The sequence below is a fragment of the Phasianus colchicus genome, chromosome 28 (genome assembly GCF_987193195.1).
Source record: "Phasianus colchicus chromosome 28, bPhaCol1.hap1.1, whole genome shotgun sequence".
Taxonomy (NCBI): domain Eukaryota; kingdom Metazoa; phylum Chordata; class Aves; order Galliformes; family Phasianidae; genus Phasianus; species Phasianus colchicus.
In genome coordinates, this window is record NC_143463.1 from 1,458,774 (window position 1) to 1,471,855 (window position 13,082).

The 13,082-nt window shown below is 53.9% G+C and overlaps 1 protein-coding gene and 1 long non-coding RNA gene across 4 annotated transcripts in view; one reads left to right on the forward strand and one right to left on the reverse strand.

Annotated features, from left to right (window-relative positions):
- Window positions 1-7,374, reverse strand: part of ELAVL1 (ELAV like RNA binding protein 1) — a 29,642-nt gene extending 22,268 nt beyond the window's left edge. For all 3 annotated transcript variants that reach the window (XM_031604744.2, XM_031604745.2, XM_090126158.1), the window contains exons 1-2: window positions 7,256-7,374; window positions 3,375-3,558 (exon numbers count right to left, since the gene is read on the reverse strand). In XM_031604744.2, the coding sequence (XP_031460604.2) occupies window positions 3,375-3,558; window positions 7,256-7,369 (298 nt within the window). In that variant the 5' untranslated portion in view covers window positions 7,370-7,374. The remainder of the gene's footprint in view (window positions 1-3,374; window positions 3,559-7,255) is intronic.
- A 159-nt stretch (window positions 7,375-7,533) lies between these two features.
- LOC116236180 (uncharacterized) lies at window positions 7,534-8,627 on the forward strand. The gene is made up of 2 exons (XR_004168503.2): window positions 7,534-7,692; window positions 7,818-8,627. It is a non-coding gene; the product is annotated as an uncharacterized LOC116236180 (long non-coding RNA).
- Window positions 8,628-13,082: the final 4,455 nt, after the last annotated feature.

Consider the following 13,082-nt stretch of genomic DNA (forward strand, 5'->3'; position numbering starts at 1 on the left):
GCCACACCAGCATCTATCAGAGCACTGCTATGGAGCAGCACACACCATGTACTCCTATAGAGCACAGCACGGATCCCACGGGCAGCTGAGGCTGTGGGAAAAGTTTAACCCAACTGTTCCAAAGCTCTAGGGTTGTCAGGTATGCAAGTGTCAGCAATCCTGCAAGGGGAGGGAAGACTGAGACAAAAACATACGTTCACAGGACGTTAATTTTTAGCTCCAGCATTTGGTCCAGCTGCAGAACAAGGAGAAACGGCTCAGTGTTCACCTGTAAGAGCACAGCAGACTGGAAACACAGAATCTGGATGCCCTGGCACATCATCCAAGCGTCCTTGATGCAAAAGACAGGACAGGGTGCATTTCCTCTGTAGAGCCACCCATGGCAGCAGGTAACAGCACACACACTGCTGGGCAGGGATCAGCACAGAGCACAGCTTTGGGACCAGAATGTCTGAAGTCAGCCTCGGAAAGTCACAGCCTCGTTAGCACAGAAAGACCAGACAAACCATGGTTTGTCATTGCTTGCAGCCTCACAGAGAGCCCTCCAGCTGAACTGGGTCAATGGCGACTTGCAGGCCTCAGCAGTAACTAAAAAAGGCCAGGAGACACAACAGCAAAAAGTACCATCTCAGACTTGACACTGTGCCACACTATATTGGGCAGTGACCTTCTAACGTTTCCCTGGGGCTCTGAGTCGGTGCTGGCCTTCAAGTCTGACAGAAAGAGCAATGCCCTGTGAGTGCTGTGCGTGTGAAAATCCTGGATGTGATGCTCACCACAAATGTAAGCACAGGGAGCTGCAGTGCCAGGTTTGGCTGCAAGAGCACAGATGCTGAGCACTGATGCACTCCTCACAGACGAAGAAAACTCATGTCTGGAATCACTCTGGAATGTGGGGACGAACTGGAGAGTGCAGACACTGACAGCTCTGCTCACTGCTGCCATCAGTGAGATCTGGAAGGGTGCTTCTCTTTATGGTTATTGCAGAAATAAAATGAAGTTATCCCAGACTGACCAAAAAGCAAACGTATGGCCACGCTTCCAGCAGCCAGTCATCGATCTGCAACGGCTCTGCAGAAGGCTGAGGTGAGTTCACTAAATCATTAACAACTGCAATCAATCAGGCAGAAGGGACTTTCTGCCCCGTGTGGTCCGTTAATAGATTGAGGAAAAAACAGAGATCAGCCACTGTCTTGTGAAAAATAAGCATCGAGCCCAAACACTGCTGTTAACTGAACAAATATAGTCAACGGAGGCAGCTAAACTGAGAAGTCTGATTCCCACAGAACACGAGGTTACCTCCCCCACTGCCTCCTGTGCCAGCATCACAATCTGCCCACTGCTCAGCCACAGGGCCACAGGCTTTGTTCTGTGCTTCTGCTCCTCCATCACAGAGCCCTGCAGGGTCAGCCAAACGCAGGAAAGCAGGAATCTACTGCAAGACCCCCCCAGCCCCTCCTCCTCACCCGCAGCACAGAGACCTGGCCTTGCTCAGCACCATGAGATGTAGGGCAGCTGACATACAACAAAAGGCTTCATAATGTTCCCCTGAGCAGCCTTGTTTCCTTGCAAAACAGCCTCCAAAGCAAGCCTCCACTTCTCAGCATCTCAAACTGCACAACAACAGCTAGGCTGAAAGCTCAGCTACCCACATGTTCTAAGAAAAGTGCATTTCATGCCATTATTTTCATGAGGAATTTACTCATACTGTCCCTAAGTGTGTATTTTGATAAAGCATCACCAGGCAAAGCCAGAGCCTGGCACTGCTTTCAGATGAGCACACATACAAAGCCACTGAGAAAATACATTTCACATTTCTTGTTATCCAGTTCTCATTTCTACTCTCAAGAGCGTAACAAAATCAGTGAGGGCAACGCAAGAACTCTCGTGCATTTCACTCACTTTCCTGTGGTTTTCATGGTGAAATAGTTAAGGTCTGTTTGATACGGATCAGATGATGATTTAAATCAGTATCACATTCTGCAGTACTGAGTGCATGGAACAGAAAACCCCACAGCACAGCTGCCTGCACACCACGAGCAGCACCAACACTTCATCACTCACTGCAATAACTGCCTCTATCTCCCACTGCACCAAAGGTTCTAAACAGGAATCACCACAATTTGTACACACAGCCAAACAGTGCAAGGGTTAAAGCACACTGACAGCACATGCAAAAAGCTCTGCAACCACACAGAGCTCACAGACCCAGCTCTGTCTGCTCCCATGTACACGTTATGTTTCACTAATGAAATACTCCATTCCTCCTGTTGTTTTTAAAGCAGTGACCAACAATCCCACTTCAAGGGCTTACAAGTGAAATGCCTGAGGAACAGCAAGCCCACAGCACTGTTTCAGACACACAGCACATGTCTTTTTACTGATACACACACACTGATCATCTATATCCTGAGTTCATCATAGAATCACAGAATGGCGAGGGTTGGAAGGGACCTCAAGGATCATGAACCTCCAATCTCCCTGCCACATGCAGGGCCACCGACCTCCGCATTTCATACCACCCCAGGCTGCCCAGGGCCCCATCCAACCTGGCCTTGAACACCTCCAGGGATGGACGGGGCATCCACAACCTCTCTGGGCAGCTGTTCCACTACCTCACCACTCTCATAGGAAAGAACTTCCCCCTGACATCCAACCTCAATCTTCCCTCCCTCAACTTCAAACCATTTCCCCTCGTCCTGCTGTTATCTCCCCTTTCCAAGAGCTGACTCCCCTCCTGTCTGTAGGCTCCCTTTAGGTACTGAAGGCTGCAATGATTCACCCCACAGCCTTCTCTTCTCCATGCTGAACAAGCCCAGCTCCCTCAGCCTGTCTTCATAGGGGAGGTGCTGCAGCCCCTGCTCATCTTTATGGCTCCTCTGGACCCTCTCCAACAGCTCCCTGTCTTTCTTGTACTGGGGGCTCCAGCCCTGCACGCAGTGCTGCAGATGGGGCCTCACAAGAGCAGAGCAGAGGGGGACAATCACCTCCCTGTCCCTGCTGGCCACCCCTCTGCTGATGGAGCCCAGGATACCATTTGCTTTCCAAGCTTCGTTTCCTGATAGGTAAGGAAATCAGTGCCAAAAAATCTCTGACTGCAGGAAAAACAGGTTTGCTAGGGATCCAATTCAGACTGCTTGAAGTATGTATGCATCCTGGTGCTCAAGGTTAGGAATCACAGCTGCACAGAAAGATTCTAGATTCGGCCTCAAGCATCCTGCAGGACTAAGCACTGTGCACTGGGCGTTACGGATGCACAGCAGTACTTGGATAACACAGACACACAGCAACATGAAGACATTCCACACTAAACTGCTCCCAGGCAGTTGGTGGAGGGCTCCATCGAGTTAAAATTCATTGTTCTTATATCATACCTGCAACTTTGTCCCGAATCAGCTTTGCAGATTCAACTTCGCCAATACTGCTAAATAGGCTCCGTAGCTCATCCTGCGTCATGTTCTGGGGGAGGTAGTTCACAATGAGATTTGTTCTGCCGATGTCATCTCTGCAATCTTCAGCCATGTGATCTTCATAACCATTAGACATCTTATAACGTGTCTGCAAAGACAAAAACCCCAAATAAATAAGTTGCAGAGCTCTGTGTGAGCCAAGCCTCCTCCACCTGCCATAAGTCGGAGTGTTTATTTCAGACAAAAAGCAATTGTTCCAACTATGCATATTTTTCCCTACTTGTAAAACAAAACTATTTTTGTTGCCATTCCCAGAAGAATTCATTCCTTCAAACAGCATTTCGGGGAACCACGTGGCACACTGCACAGCTCCCACAGCTCCTTTCCCTCAGTGCAAAGGGAAGGAATGGCAGCAGCTCTTAATGCACGTCGCTATAAACCCAACCATCACAACAGCAGGGTTAAAGCCAGAAAGCCCATATCCACAGAGGGAATACTGTCATGGAAGAGAGACTTTCAGTCCATTCTCCAGCATCTGCTGAGTAACACTGAGTGTTTGCTTTACACTTCTTGGGGAAGTCAATGTTCTTAGTGGGAAAAAAACAAACAAATAATCGAGCACACCGTATGAGAACAAACCACCACCAGACCCACAGCCCAGTACACACTGAGATCAAATCCTTTGTTTTGTGAGGATGGAATGAAGCAAATCATAGAAGGGGTCTTGTCACTGTGCACTGAGAAGCCTCTGAGCCCCACATTTCTACATCTCAAGTGCCAACAGCACCAAACCCCCCACCCACCCCCAGGACAGGCATCTGCTCCATGGAAGCAGTGGGAAATCGTGGCAGGAGGGAAGCAGTTATGCTGTGTCAGCTCTTGCTTTCTTTGCAGCAAGATAAGCACAGGAACCAACAACAGGATAGGAGAACAAGGGGAGAAGCTGCAAAGCTAGGAGCCAAGCAAGATATTCCTCACTTCTGCATCCCAAGCTGTCAGACTGTCTCAGCTGTACTGCAAAGCTGTACCAGCAAGCACAGGTCCCCTTCCAGCTGTGCCAGAGCTGTGCAGGCACAGGCTCACAATCTGGGCTCCTGCTCTGCTCCAGGGCACCAAAACACCTGAACCTTCCTTGCTCACCTCACTGCAGCCACTGGGCCAGGTGGCTGAGACAGTTTCCAAGTTGTTGAAAGGCAATCTTCCCAAGCACGGAGCTCCCAGACCTGCACGTGGCACTAAGCAGAAGTGACAGCACTTTGGCAAGTGGCTATCAGCTTGAAATCACTGTACCACAGCCCCTCACTGCACTGCCTGCAACGCTCACCTCCATTCCCTGTGATAAACACACAGTGCCCAGGGCACTGCTGATTCACAAGTTTGCTAAGAAGGCAAACGTACAAACCAGGCTGACATAGGAACGCTCTCAGGGAGGATTCCTGCTCCTGACACAAACAGCTCAGAGGTTTGCTACGTCCTCCCTTCACCCACAGGCCCACAAAGGCCAATGTTGGGCTCACAGATTTGAATGCAGACACCAAAACAGATGATAGATGATAACATGAGCACGTTAGCTACTGCAGAACCTAAGAGGGAAACTGCTTTTCCACGAGCAGTGAGCTCTGTGCTGTCACACCAGCACTTTGCTTTCCAGCCCTGAAGCACTTCTCATCCACCCAGGCTGCCAGCGGTGCTGAGCACAAGAAGATCAGAGCTATGTGAACAGCTCCATGGTTTCTGCTATCACAGACTGCACCAACAGCTGACACTTGGCCCAAGAGAGCACTGGTGAGTGAGCAGGGGCTGCACTGAGCCAAGCAGTGCTGGTGGGGCTCTGCTTCGGACTCAAGGGTTGGTCCCTAAATGCACTGGTTGATCTCAAGGAGAACTCCAGGGCCATACAAACAGCCCTCCTCCTCGTTTTGCAGCAGAGGGACGATGCTTATTGACATGCCTCCTCTCCCACAAGGCTCAGAGGCAAACAACAAACTGCTATCTGGTCTGGGCACTGCTCTACTGCTCAGTGGTGAAGCTGCTGGGTAGGCTTCCTTGGAGACAACACCTGAAACAGAGCAAGAAGACACTGCTACGCCAAGGGCAGTGCCAAGCAGAGCCCCACAGTCACAAGGGATGGGTGCAGAGGAGCTGAGAAGCCCAGCACTGAGCACATGGCAGTGCCACACACACCAAAAGGCAAAGCAGAGCACAGTGAGCTCCCATCAGTCCCCACCCACCAGGAAAGTCATTTCCAACAACATTCCAACACAGCCTTGATGAAACAGAGCTTCTTTTGCAGCCAAGAGATGGCTCTGAGAAGCAAGAGTTCAATCCAGGCACAGGGTGGAACAACAAATCCCCACGGAGATCACAGTGAGGATGCAGATCAACACCACCAGGCCCACGTGCCTCCAATGCTCTGCAGCCAGAACGCTGCTGTCCCACCTCTGATCCAGATCCCTCTGCAGACACCACAAATCTCCCCCCAGGACCCTCTTGGCACCCTGCACACAGCCCGGCTTGGTGGCACAGGGCACCCATATGGCATCTGGGATCTGCTTCTTCTGGATGGAGAAATAAACCCCAGCAAGGCAACTGCTTAAACATGCCCACGTGGGGGACTCCATTAAAACTGCCTTTAACCACCAGGAGGATCCTTGCCCACTGTCAGGCCGCACAAGCTGCTGAACCCACACGTGTTGAAGCTCCTTCTGCTCATCCATCCATGGAACCCATCGCGCCTGCTTGCCGGTCCTGCCGAGTTTTCAGCTTTAATGGACTTTTATTGATTTCTTTCCCCCCTGTGCAATCCTGGAATGAACACATCTCCTTTCCCCGCTGCTTCGGTGTGGTTGTACTGAAGGTGCCAGCATTTCCTCTCAGTTCTAATGGCAAAAAGGCCTCCCTCCACCACCGCCACCACCTACTGCCAAAGCCCATCACACGTCTCCACATTCTTTACTCCTCCGTGCCTCCAAGGGGCATTTCCACCATGATCACATTTGCCTCAGAACGCTTCCAAGCTCCTCTCAGTGATCCTCACCCACCTCCATGCGGCGAGTGCTGCTCCCAGTGCTTTTGGTGGCACTCAGAGCAAGAAGGGCTGGAGGCCAAAAGAGAAACCACTGACAGCAATGGGAAGGAAACCAGAACAGCAAAGGGGCACAGAACCACGAGCAGCTGCTCATCTCCACCCTCCTCTGCTGCAAAAACACACCAGGGGCAGCGTAAATCCTGCACACAGCAGGGTTGGAACCAGGTGACCGCGATGGTCCTTTTCAATCCACGATGCTCAGCAGCACAGCGCGCATCGCCTCCACAGGGCGGTGCTGGGCAGCCCGGCGGCTCACAGCGGGCAGCAGCCCGAAACAGCCGGCACGGAGCTGCCCGTCATCGCACACATCGCCCGTCAGCGCTGCTCCGCAGGACGGCAAATCGCGCAGCTCCGCCGGCTCCGCGCTCACATCGGTAAGGCCAACGGGACGGAGCCCAGCGCCGAGCCGAGCCGAGCCGAGCCGGGCAGCGCCGAGCCGGGCAGCGCCGAGCCGGGCCGGGCGGCGCCATCCGCTGCGCCCCGCCGCCCCGCACGGCCGCCCATTGCCGCCATTGCCGCCCATTGCCGCCATTGCCGCTCATTCCCGCCCCTCCCCTCCCCGCCCCCCCGCCCCATCCGCCGCCCCGCCCGCCCCGGGCCCCTCCCCCCTCAGGCCCGGCTCTCCCCCGCAGGCCCGAGCCTAGGCCTCGCCGCCCCGATCCCCGCCGCCCCCGTTCCGCCGCGTTCCGCCCCGCCCTGGAGCGCCGGGAGCTCCGCGGGCGCCGCCCCTCCCCGGCCCGGCCCGGCCGGTTCTCACCTCGCTGCGGTTCGGCGCGGCCGTGCAGCGGGAGGCGAACGGCTCCGCAGCGCACAACAAGCCGCTCGCAGCGCCGCCGGACACGCCCCCCCGCCCCCGCCCGCCGAACGCCATTGGACGCCGCGCGCACGTGTCCCGCGTCTCATTGGTCCGCCGGGCCGTCCGTCTCGCGGCGGCCGCGAACCGCGGGGGGAGGGGCGCCGCGCCGGGGTGGGCGCCCCCGGGAAGAGCGGGACGAAGCGCGGGGCTCCGCGCGGCGCGGGGAACGGCGCCGGGAGCGGGGCGGACGGAGCGCGGGGCGGCGCCGGAAACGGCCGGGCTGCGGCGCTGCGGGGAGGACGGCAGGAGCGCGGCCGGGGGCTGCGGGACGGGGCTCCAGCGCGGAACTCAGCGCAGCCTCCGGGCGGGGAGGAACGGGCTGGAGCCCGGCCTGCACTGTGAGGAGCGGGGGGGGCTGGAGCCCGGAGCCGCGTGGGCAAAGAGGAGACGGACCTCGAGCCCTGCGCTGCGGGGGGGGGAAAGGGGCCTGGAACCCGGAGCCCATCACTGCCCTCTGTTGTAGAGGAAAGGACCTGGAACCAAGAGGCCGTTACTGCAGTGTGCGAGGAGGAGAAGGACCCCAAGCCCAGAGCCCAGCAGGTGAGCAGGAAGGGGGCTGGAGCCCATTGCTGCCCGTGGTGAGGAGGAAAAAGACCCGAGGCCGGAGCCCAGCGCTGCCTTAAGACAAAAAGGAAGGGGCCTGGAGCCTGGAGCCCATCACAGCAAGGAGAAGAAGGACCTCGAGCCCAGAGCGCATCACTGCCCTTGGATGGGGAGGAAGGGGGCCTGGAGCCCATCGCTGCTTGCTGGCAAAGAGGAAGAGGGCTGGAGCCCAGTGCTGCTCATAGGCAAGCAGGAGAGCGGCTGTTCCTATCGCTGCCTGTGGCTGAGGAGCAGGGAGACCTGGAGCCCGGAACCTGTCGCTGCTTGTGGGTGAGGAGGGGCTGTGCCCATCGCTGCCCTCCCAAACTGATCCTGTCGGAGCAGAGATGCAGACAGCAGCGTGCAGCAGAAGATCCCACGGGACAGCGGTGCCGGCACCTCCCGCCCCTCCGCGTGGGCAGCACAGCAGTGCAGCAACGCCGTGTGTGCACAGCAAAGAGCTGAACCCCGGCTCAGCAGTGAGCTGCCGTGGGAGCCGTGCTGTGCTCCAGGTCCTCCTGCAGGGACCCAATGGGAAGAGCTGAGCCAAGTTTGGGCCCAAAATCCCCCAAAGTAACATCAGAACATCACTACGTTACGTGACGTTATTTTCCATTCACAAACAACACACAATCTGATTTTTCCTTAGCTCAGAAATGTAACTAAAAACCACGTTGGTGCACCGCTGTGATGAGCAGAAGAGCTGTGAGATCAGAGCTACGTGCACCAGACCCAAACCCTGCCCCACAGCTGCCCCATAGACCCCCTGTATGGCAACACACACCCTGCTCTATATGCTCCCATACCCTACCCCATAGGACCCCCTCATAGCCCACCATGTATTCTGCCCCATAGTCCCCATACCCTGTCCCATATATGCCCCCCCATCCGCTCCCATAGCCTGCCCTATATAGCCACCCCATATGCCCACTGCACGTGACCCACACCCTGCCCCACAGCCATCTCCACATAACTCCCATACCCCCCACATACCCCCCCACCCTGCCCCATAGACTCCTATAGGTTCTCCATAACCCTACCCATAGCCCACTGCATATCCTGCCCCACAGACCCTTTATATACCCCCATAGCTCCCCACACCATGCCCCATCTCCCTCCCCACAGACTCCCCATACCTACTTCATATCCTGCCCCATTAAACACCTCTACCCCACCTCATAGCCCCCACACTTTGTCCCATGTACCCGTACAGCCCGCCCCATAGACACCCCATAACCCACCGTGTATTCTCTCACATACCTTGCCCCATAGTAACCCATAGGTCCCCTGCCAACCCTCCCCATGTGCCCCATAGCCCCCATATTCCAGCCCCACCCCCATTTAGCCCCTGGTAAGCCCCGCCCCTTTTAAACCACGCCCACTGTCCTCGAGGCCCTGCCCCCTTCGGGTCCCGCCCCCTTCAGGCCCCGCCCCCTCAGGTGCAGCGCACCAATCGCAGTCCTGGAGGCGGAGGCAGCAGGCGCGTGGCCCCGCCCCTTGGCGCCCTCCACAGAGCTCCGCCCCCAGTGCGCTTCAGGCCACGCCTCTTTCCTCCACCGCCCGCAGGCGCAATGGGGCGAGGGCGGGGCCTGCGGCGGGGCGTGGCCTCAAAGGGGCGTGGCTACAATTTGGCGTGTCTTCAAAGGGGCGGGGCTACAAAGGGGGCGTGTCCAGAATGGTGATGGGGTCAGAAAGGGGTCAGGGGGTGGGGCTGGGGTCAGTGCAGTCAAATGGACCCCATAACTGTCCCATAGACCACCCATCTACCCTATAGCCCCTATGAATACCCCATAGCCACCCCATAACTGCCCTATAGACCCTATAGTCCCTATGACTACCCCATAGACCCCATAACCACCCCATTGGCCTCCCAACCACCCCATAACTGCCCTATAGACCCCATGGACCCCATAATATGTAGTCCTTATGACTACCCCATAGTCCACATAACCACCCCATAGACCCCCTAGCCACCCCATAACTTCCCTATAGACCCCATGAACTCCATAATACATAGTCCCTATGACTATCCCATAGTCCACATAACCACCCCATAAACCCTCTAGCCACCCCATAACTTCCCTATAGACCCCATTGGCCCCATAATACATAGTCCCTATGACTACCTCATAGACCCCATAACCACCCCATAAATCCCCTAGCCGTGCCATAACTGCACTATAGACCCTATAACCACCCAATGGACCCCATAATGCACCCATGTCTGCCCCATGCCTGTTGCAGGCCCCAGAAGCAGCTGCTCTCGGCCCCATAGGAGCCCACACAGGTGGCACAAGAGCAGTGGTGGTGGCACAGTGTGGGGCTGGGTTGGGGGTGGGGTGAGGGGCAATTAAGAGATATAGGGCTGAGATCCAAAAGTCAGCGTGGGGATGACTCATGAGTGGAGTGGAACCCATAAGAGCAGGGCTGATCCTTATGTGTGGGATGGGACCCATAGGTGGCAGTTGGGACCCATAAGTGTGGAGTGAACAGATAAATGGGTGTTGAGACCTATAAGTGTGGGGCAGAAGCTCATTACTCCCCAGTCTCAGCCCCACTGCACCCCACATTCAGCCCCATAGTGCCCTTGGGGCGCTCAGTGGCCATCAGCACCTGGAAATGGGGTCAGAAATGGGAAAATCAGTAACTATCAAAGTCATGCAATGATGCAGAATTCTGAGATCCAAAAAAAATAATCCCAGAATTCCCCAAATCCCGGAATCCTCAGAATCCTACAGCAGAATCCTGAAATCGTGGACTCATGGTGGGATTATGGGGTCCTGGAATCACAGAATCCCACAGTCACTGAATTCCAGATTTCCAGAATCCCCAAATCCCGGAATCTCTAAATTACAGAATCTTAAAACCAAACAGCTGTGGAATCTCAGAGTCCCAGAACTTCAGAGTCCCCAAATCCCAAATTTGGAGAATCCCAAAAACCCAGAAATCCCCAAATCCTCAAATTTTGGACTCCCGGAATGGTGGAATCCCAACTCCACAACGAGCACCGAATTTCACATTCCTGAAATCCCCAAATCCTCTCCTTCATCCCAACCTCATCAACTAATTGCTCATTAATTATCACTGATTAGCTATTATTTACGACAAAATGACACTAATTACCGATGGTTACCCGAAGTTTCACTAATTCCCCAATACTCCCCTGACCAATTACCCACAATTACTACTAATTACTCATTACTTCCCACCATTTAACCCTAATTACCCCATAATTATGCTAAAATTACCCACTACTACCCCATTACTACTAATTACACATCAATTACCATTAGTTACACATAGTTACCAATTAATTGCCTCTAAATACCCCCAATCGCCCCTAGTTGTCATTGATCCCCACTAATTACCCCCAATTCCCACTAAATCCCACTAATTCCCCCATTTTTACCCCCCTAATTAGCAGTAATTCCCACTAATTATCTCTCAATTCTTACTAATTATCCCAAAATTACCTATACTCCGCACTAATTACCACCACCATTCCCACTTATTCTCACCAATTATCTCCAATTATCACTGATTCCCACTAATTACACCCTCAATTCCCACTAATTCCCCATAATTATCCTTAAATACCCTCAATTACCACTAATTACCCAATTCCAACTACTTACCCCTAATTCACCCTAATCACCCGATTCCTGCTAATTATCCCCAGTTCCCACAAAATCCCACTAATTGATCCCCAGTTCCCAACAATTACACCCAATTACCCCCTATTTACACTAACTACCCCGCGAAATCCAATTAATTACCACCAATTCCCAGTAATTACCCCCAATTCCTACTAATCATTCCTTATTCTCCCCAATTACCCCCATAATTACTATAAATTACCCCAAATTCCCACTAATTCCTCCCTATTCCCCCAATTCCAATCCCCATAATTCCCTCAATCCCCCAACTCCCCCCAGTTTCCCCTAATTCCCACCTATTCCCCCCAGTTCCCCATAATTTCCCAGTTCCCTCCAATCCTCCCATTCCCTCCCGTTCCCCCAGTTCCCAGTTGGGGTTGGGTTAGGGTTGGGATTGAGATGAGGGGTAGAGTTGGTGTTGGGGTTGGGATTGGGTTTGGAGTTAGCTTAGAGTTGAGGATGGGGTTGAGGTTGGGCTTGGAATTGGGTTGGGATGGGGTTGGAGCTGGAGTTAGGTTGGGTTGGGGTTGGGGTTGGGTTGGAGTTGGGTTGGGTTTGGGGATGGGGTTGACATTGGGGTTTGGGTTGGAGTCTGGGTTGAGATTGGGATTGTGGTTTTGCTTGGGGTTAGGTTAGGTTTGAGGATGTGGTTGGGGTTGGAGTTGGGTTGGGGCTGTGGTTGTGTTTAGGGTTGGAAATGTGTTTGGGTTTGGGGTTGGGCTTGGGATTAGAGTTAGGGTTGAGGTGAGGGTTGGATTGGGATTTTGGTTGAGATCAGAGTTGAGGATGGGTTTGAGTTTGGGGTTAGAGTATTGGAGTGAGGATTGGGGTGGAGTTTGGAGTTGAGTTAGAGTTGGGGATGGGGTTGGGGTTGGGAATGGGGTTGACATTGGAGTCTGCTTTGGATTTGAGGTTGGGGTTGGGGTTAGAGTTAGGACTGGGGATAGGGATGGGGTTGGGTTTGGAGTTAGAATTAGTTTTGGGGTGAGGTTTTGGGTTGGAGTTGGGTTAGAGTTGGGGATGAGGTTGGGATGGGGTTGGGGACAGTGTTGACATTGGGGTTTGGGATGGAGGCTGGGTTGGGAACAGGTTTGTGGTTGGGGTTAAGAATTGGGTTGGGGTTGTGATGGGGATGGAGTTGGAGTTGTTTTGGGGTTGTGTTGGGGTTGGGGTTAGGGCTGGCATTAGAACACGCGGTTCTCAGAGTGCACTCAGATTTCCGAGCTGTTCCCTTTCCGTACATTTCTAACCCCAACCCCACACGTGTCCCCACTTCGTCCCTTCCCAGCTTTTATTCCATGTGAAGAAAACCACGGGGTTTCATGTCTGAAGCCTAACGGTGCAGCGTGCGGCTCTGTTCGCTTCACTGCTGTTTGGTGCACAGTGAGGATTGCACAGAATTACTTCTGCATTAAAATTTCTTAGAATTTGCCTGGTCATGATGTTTCATTGCATCCCTCACCCCAACCTAAACTCAAGCACAACTTTAA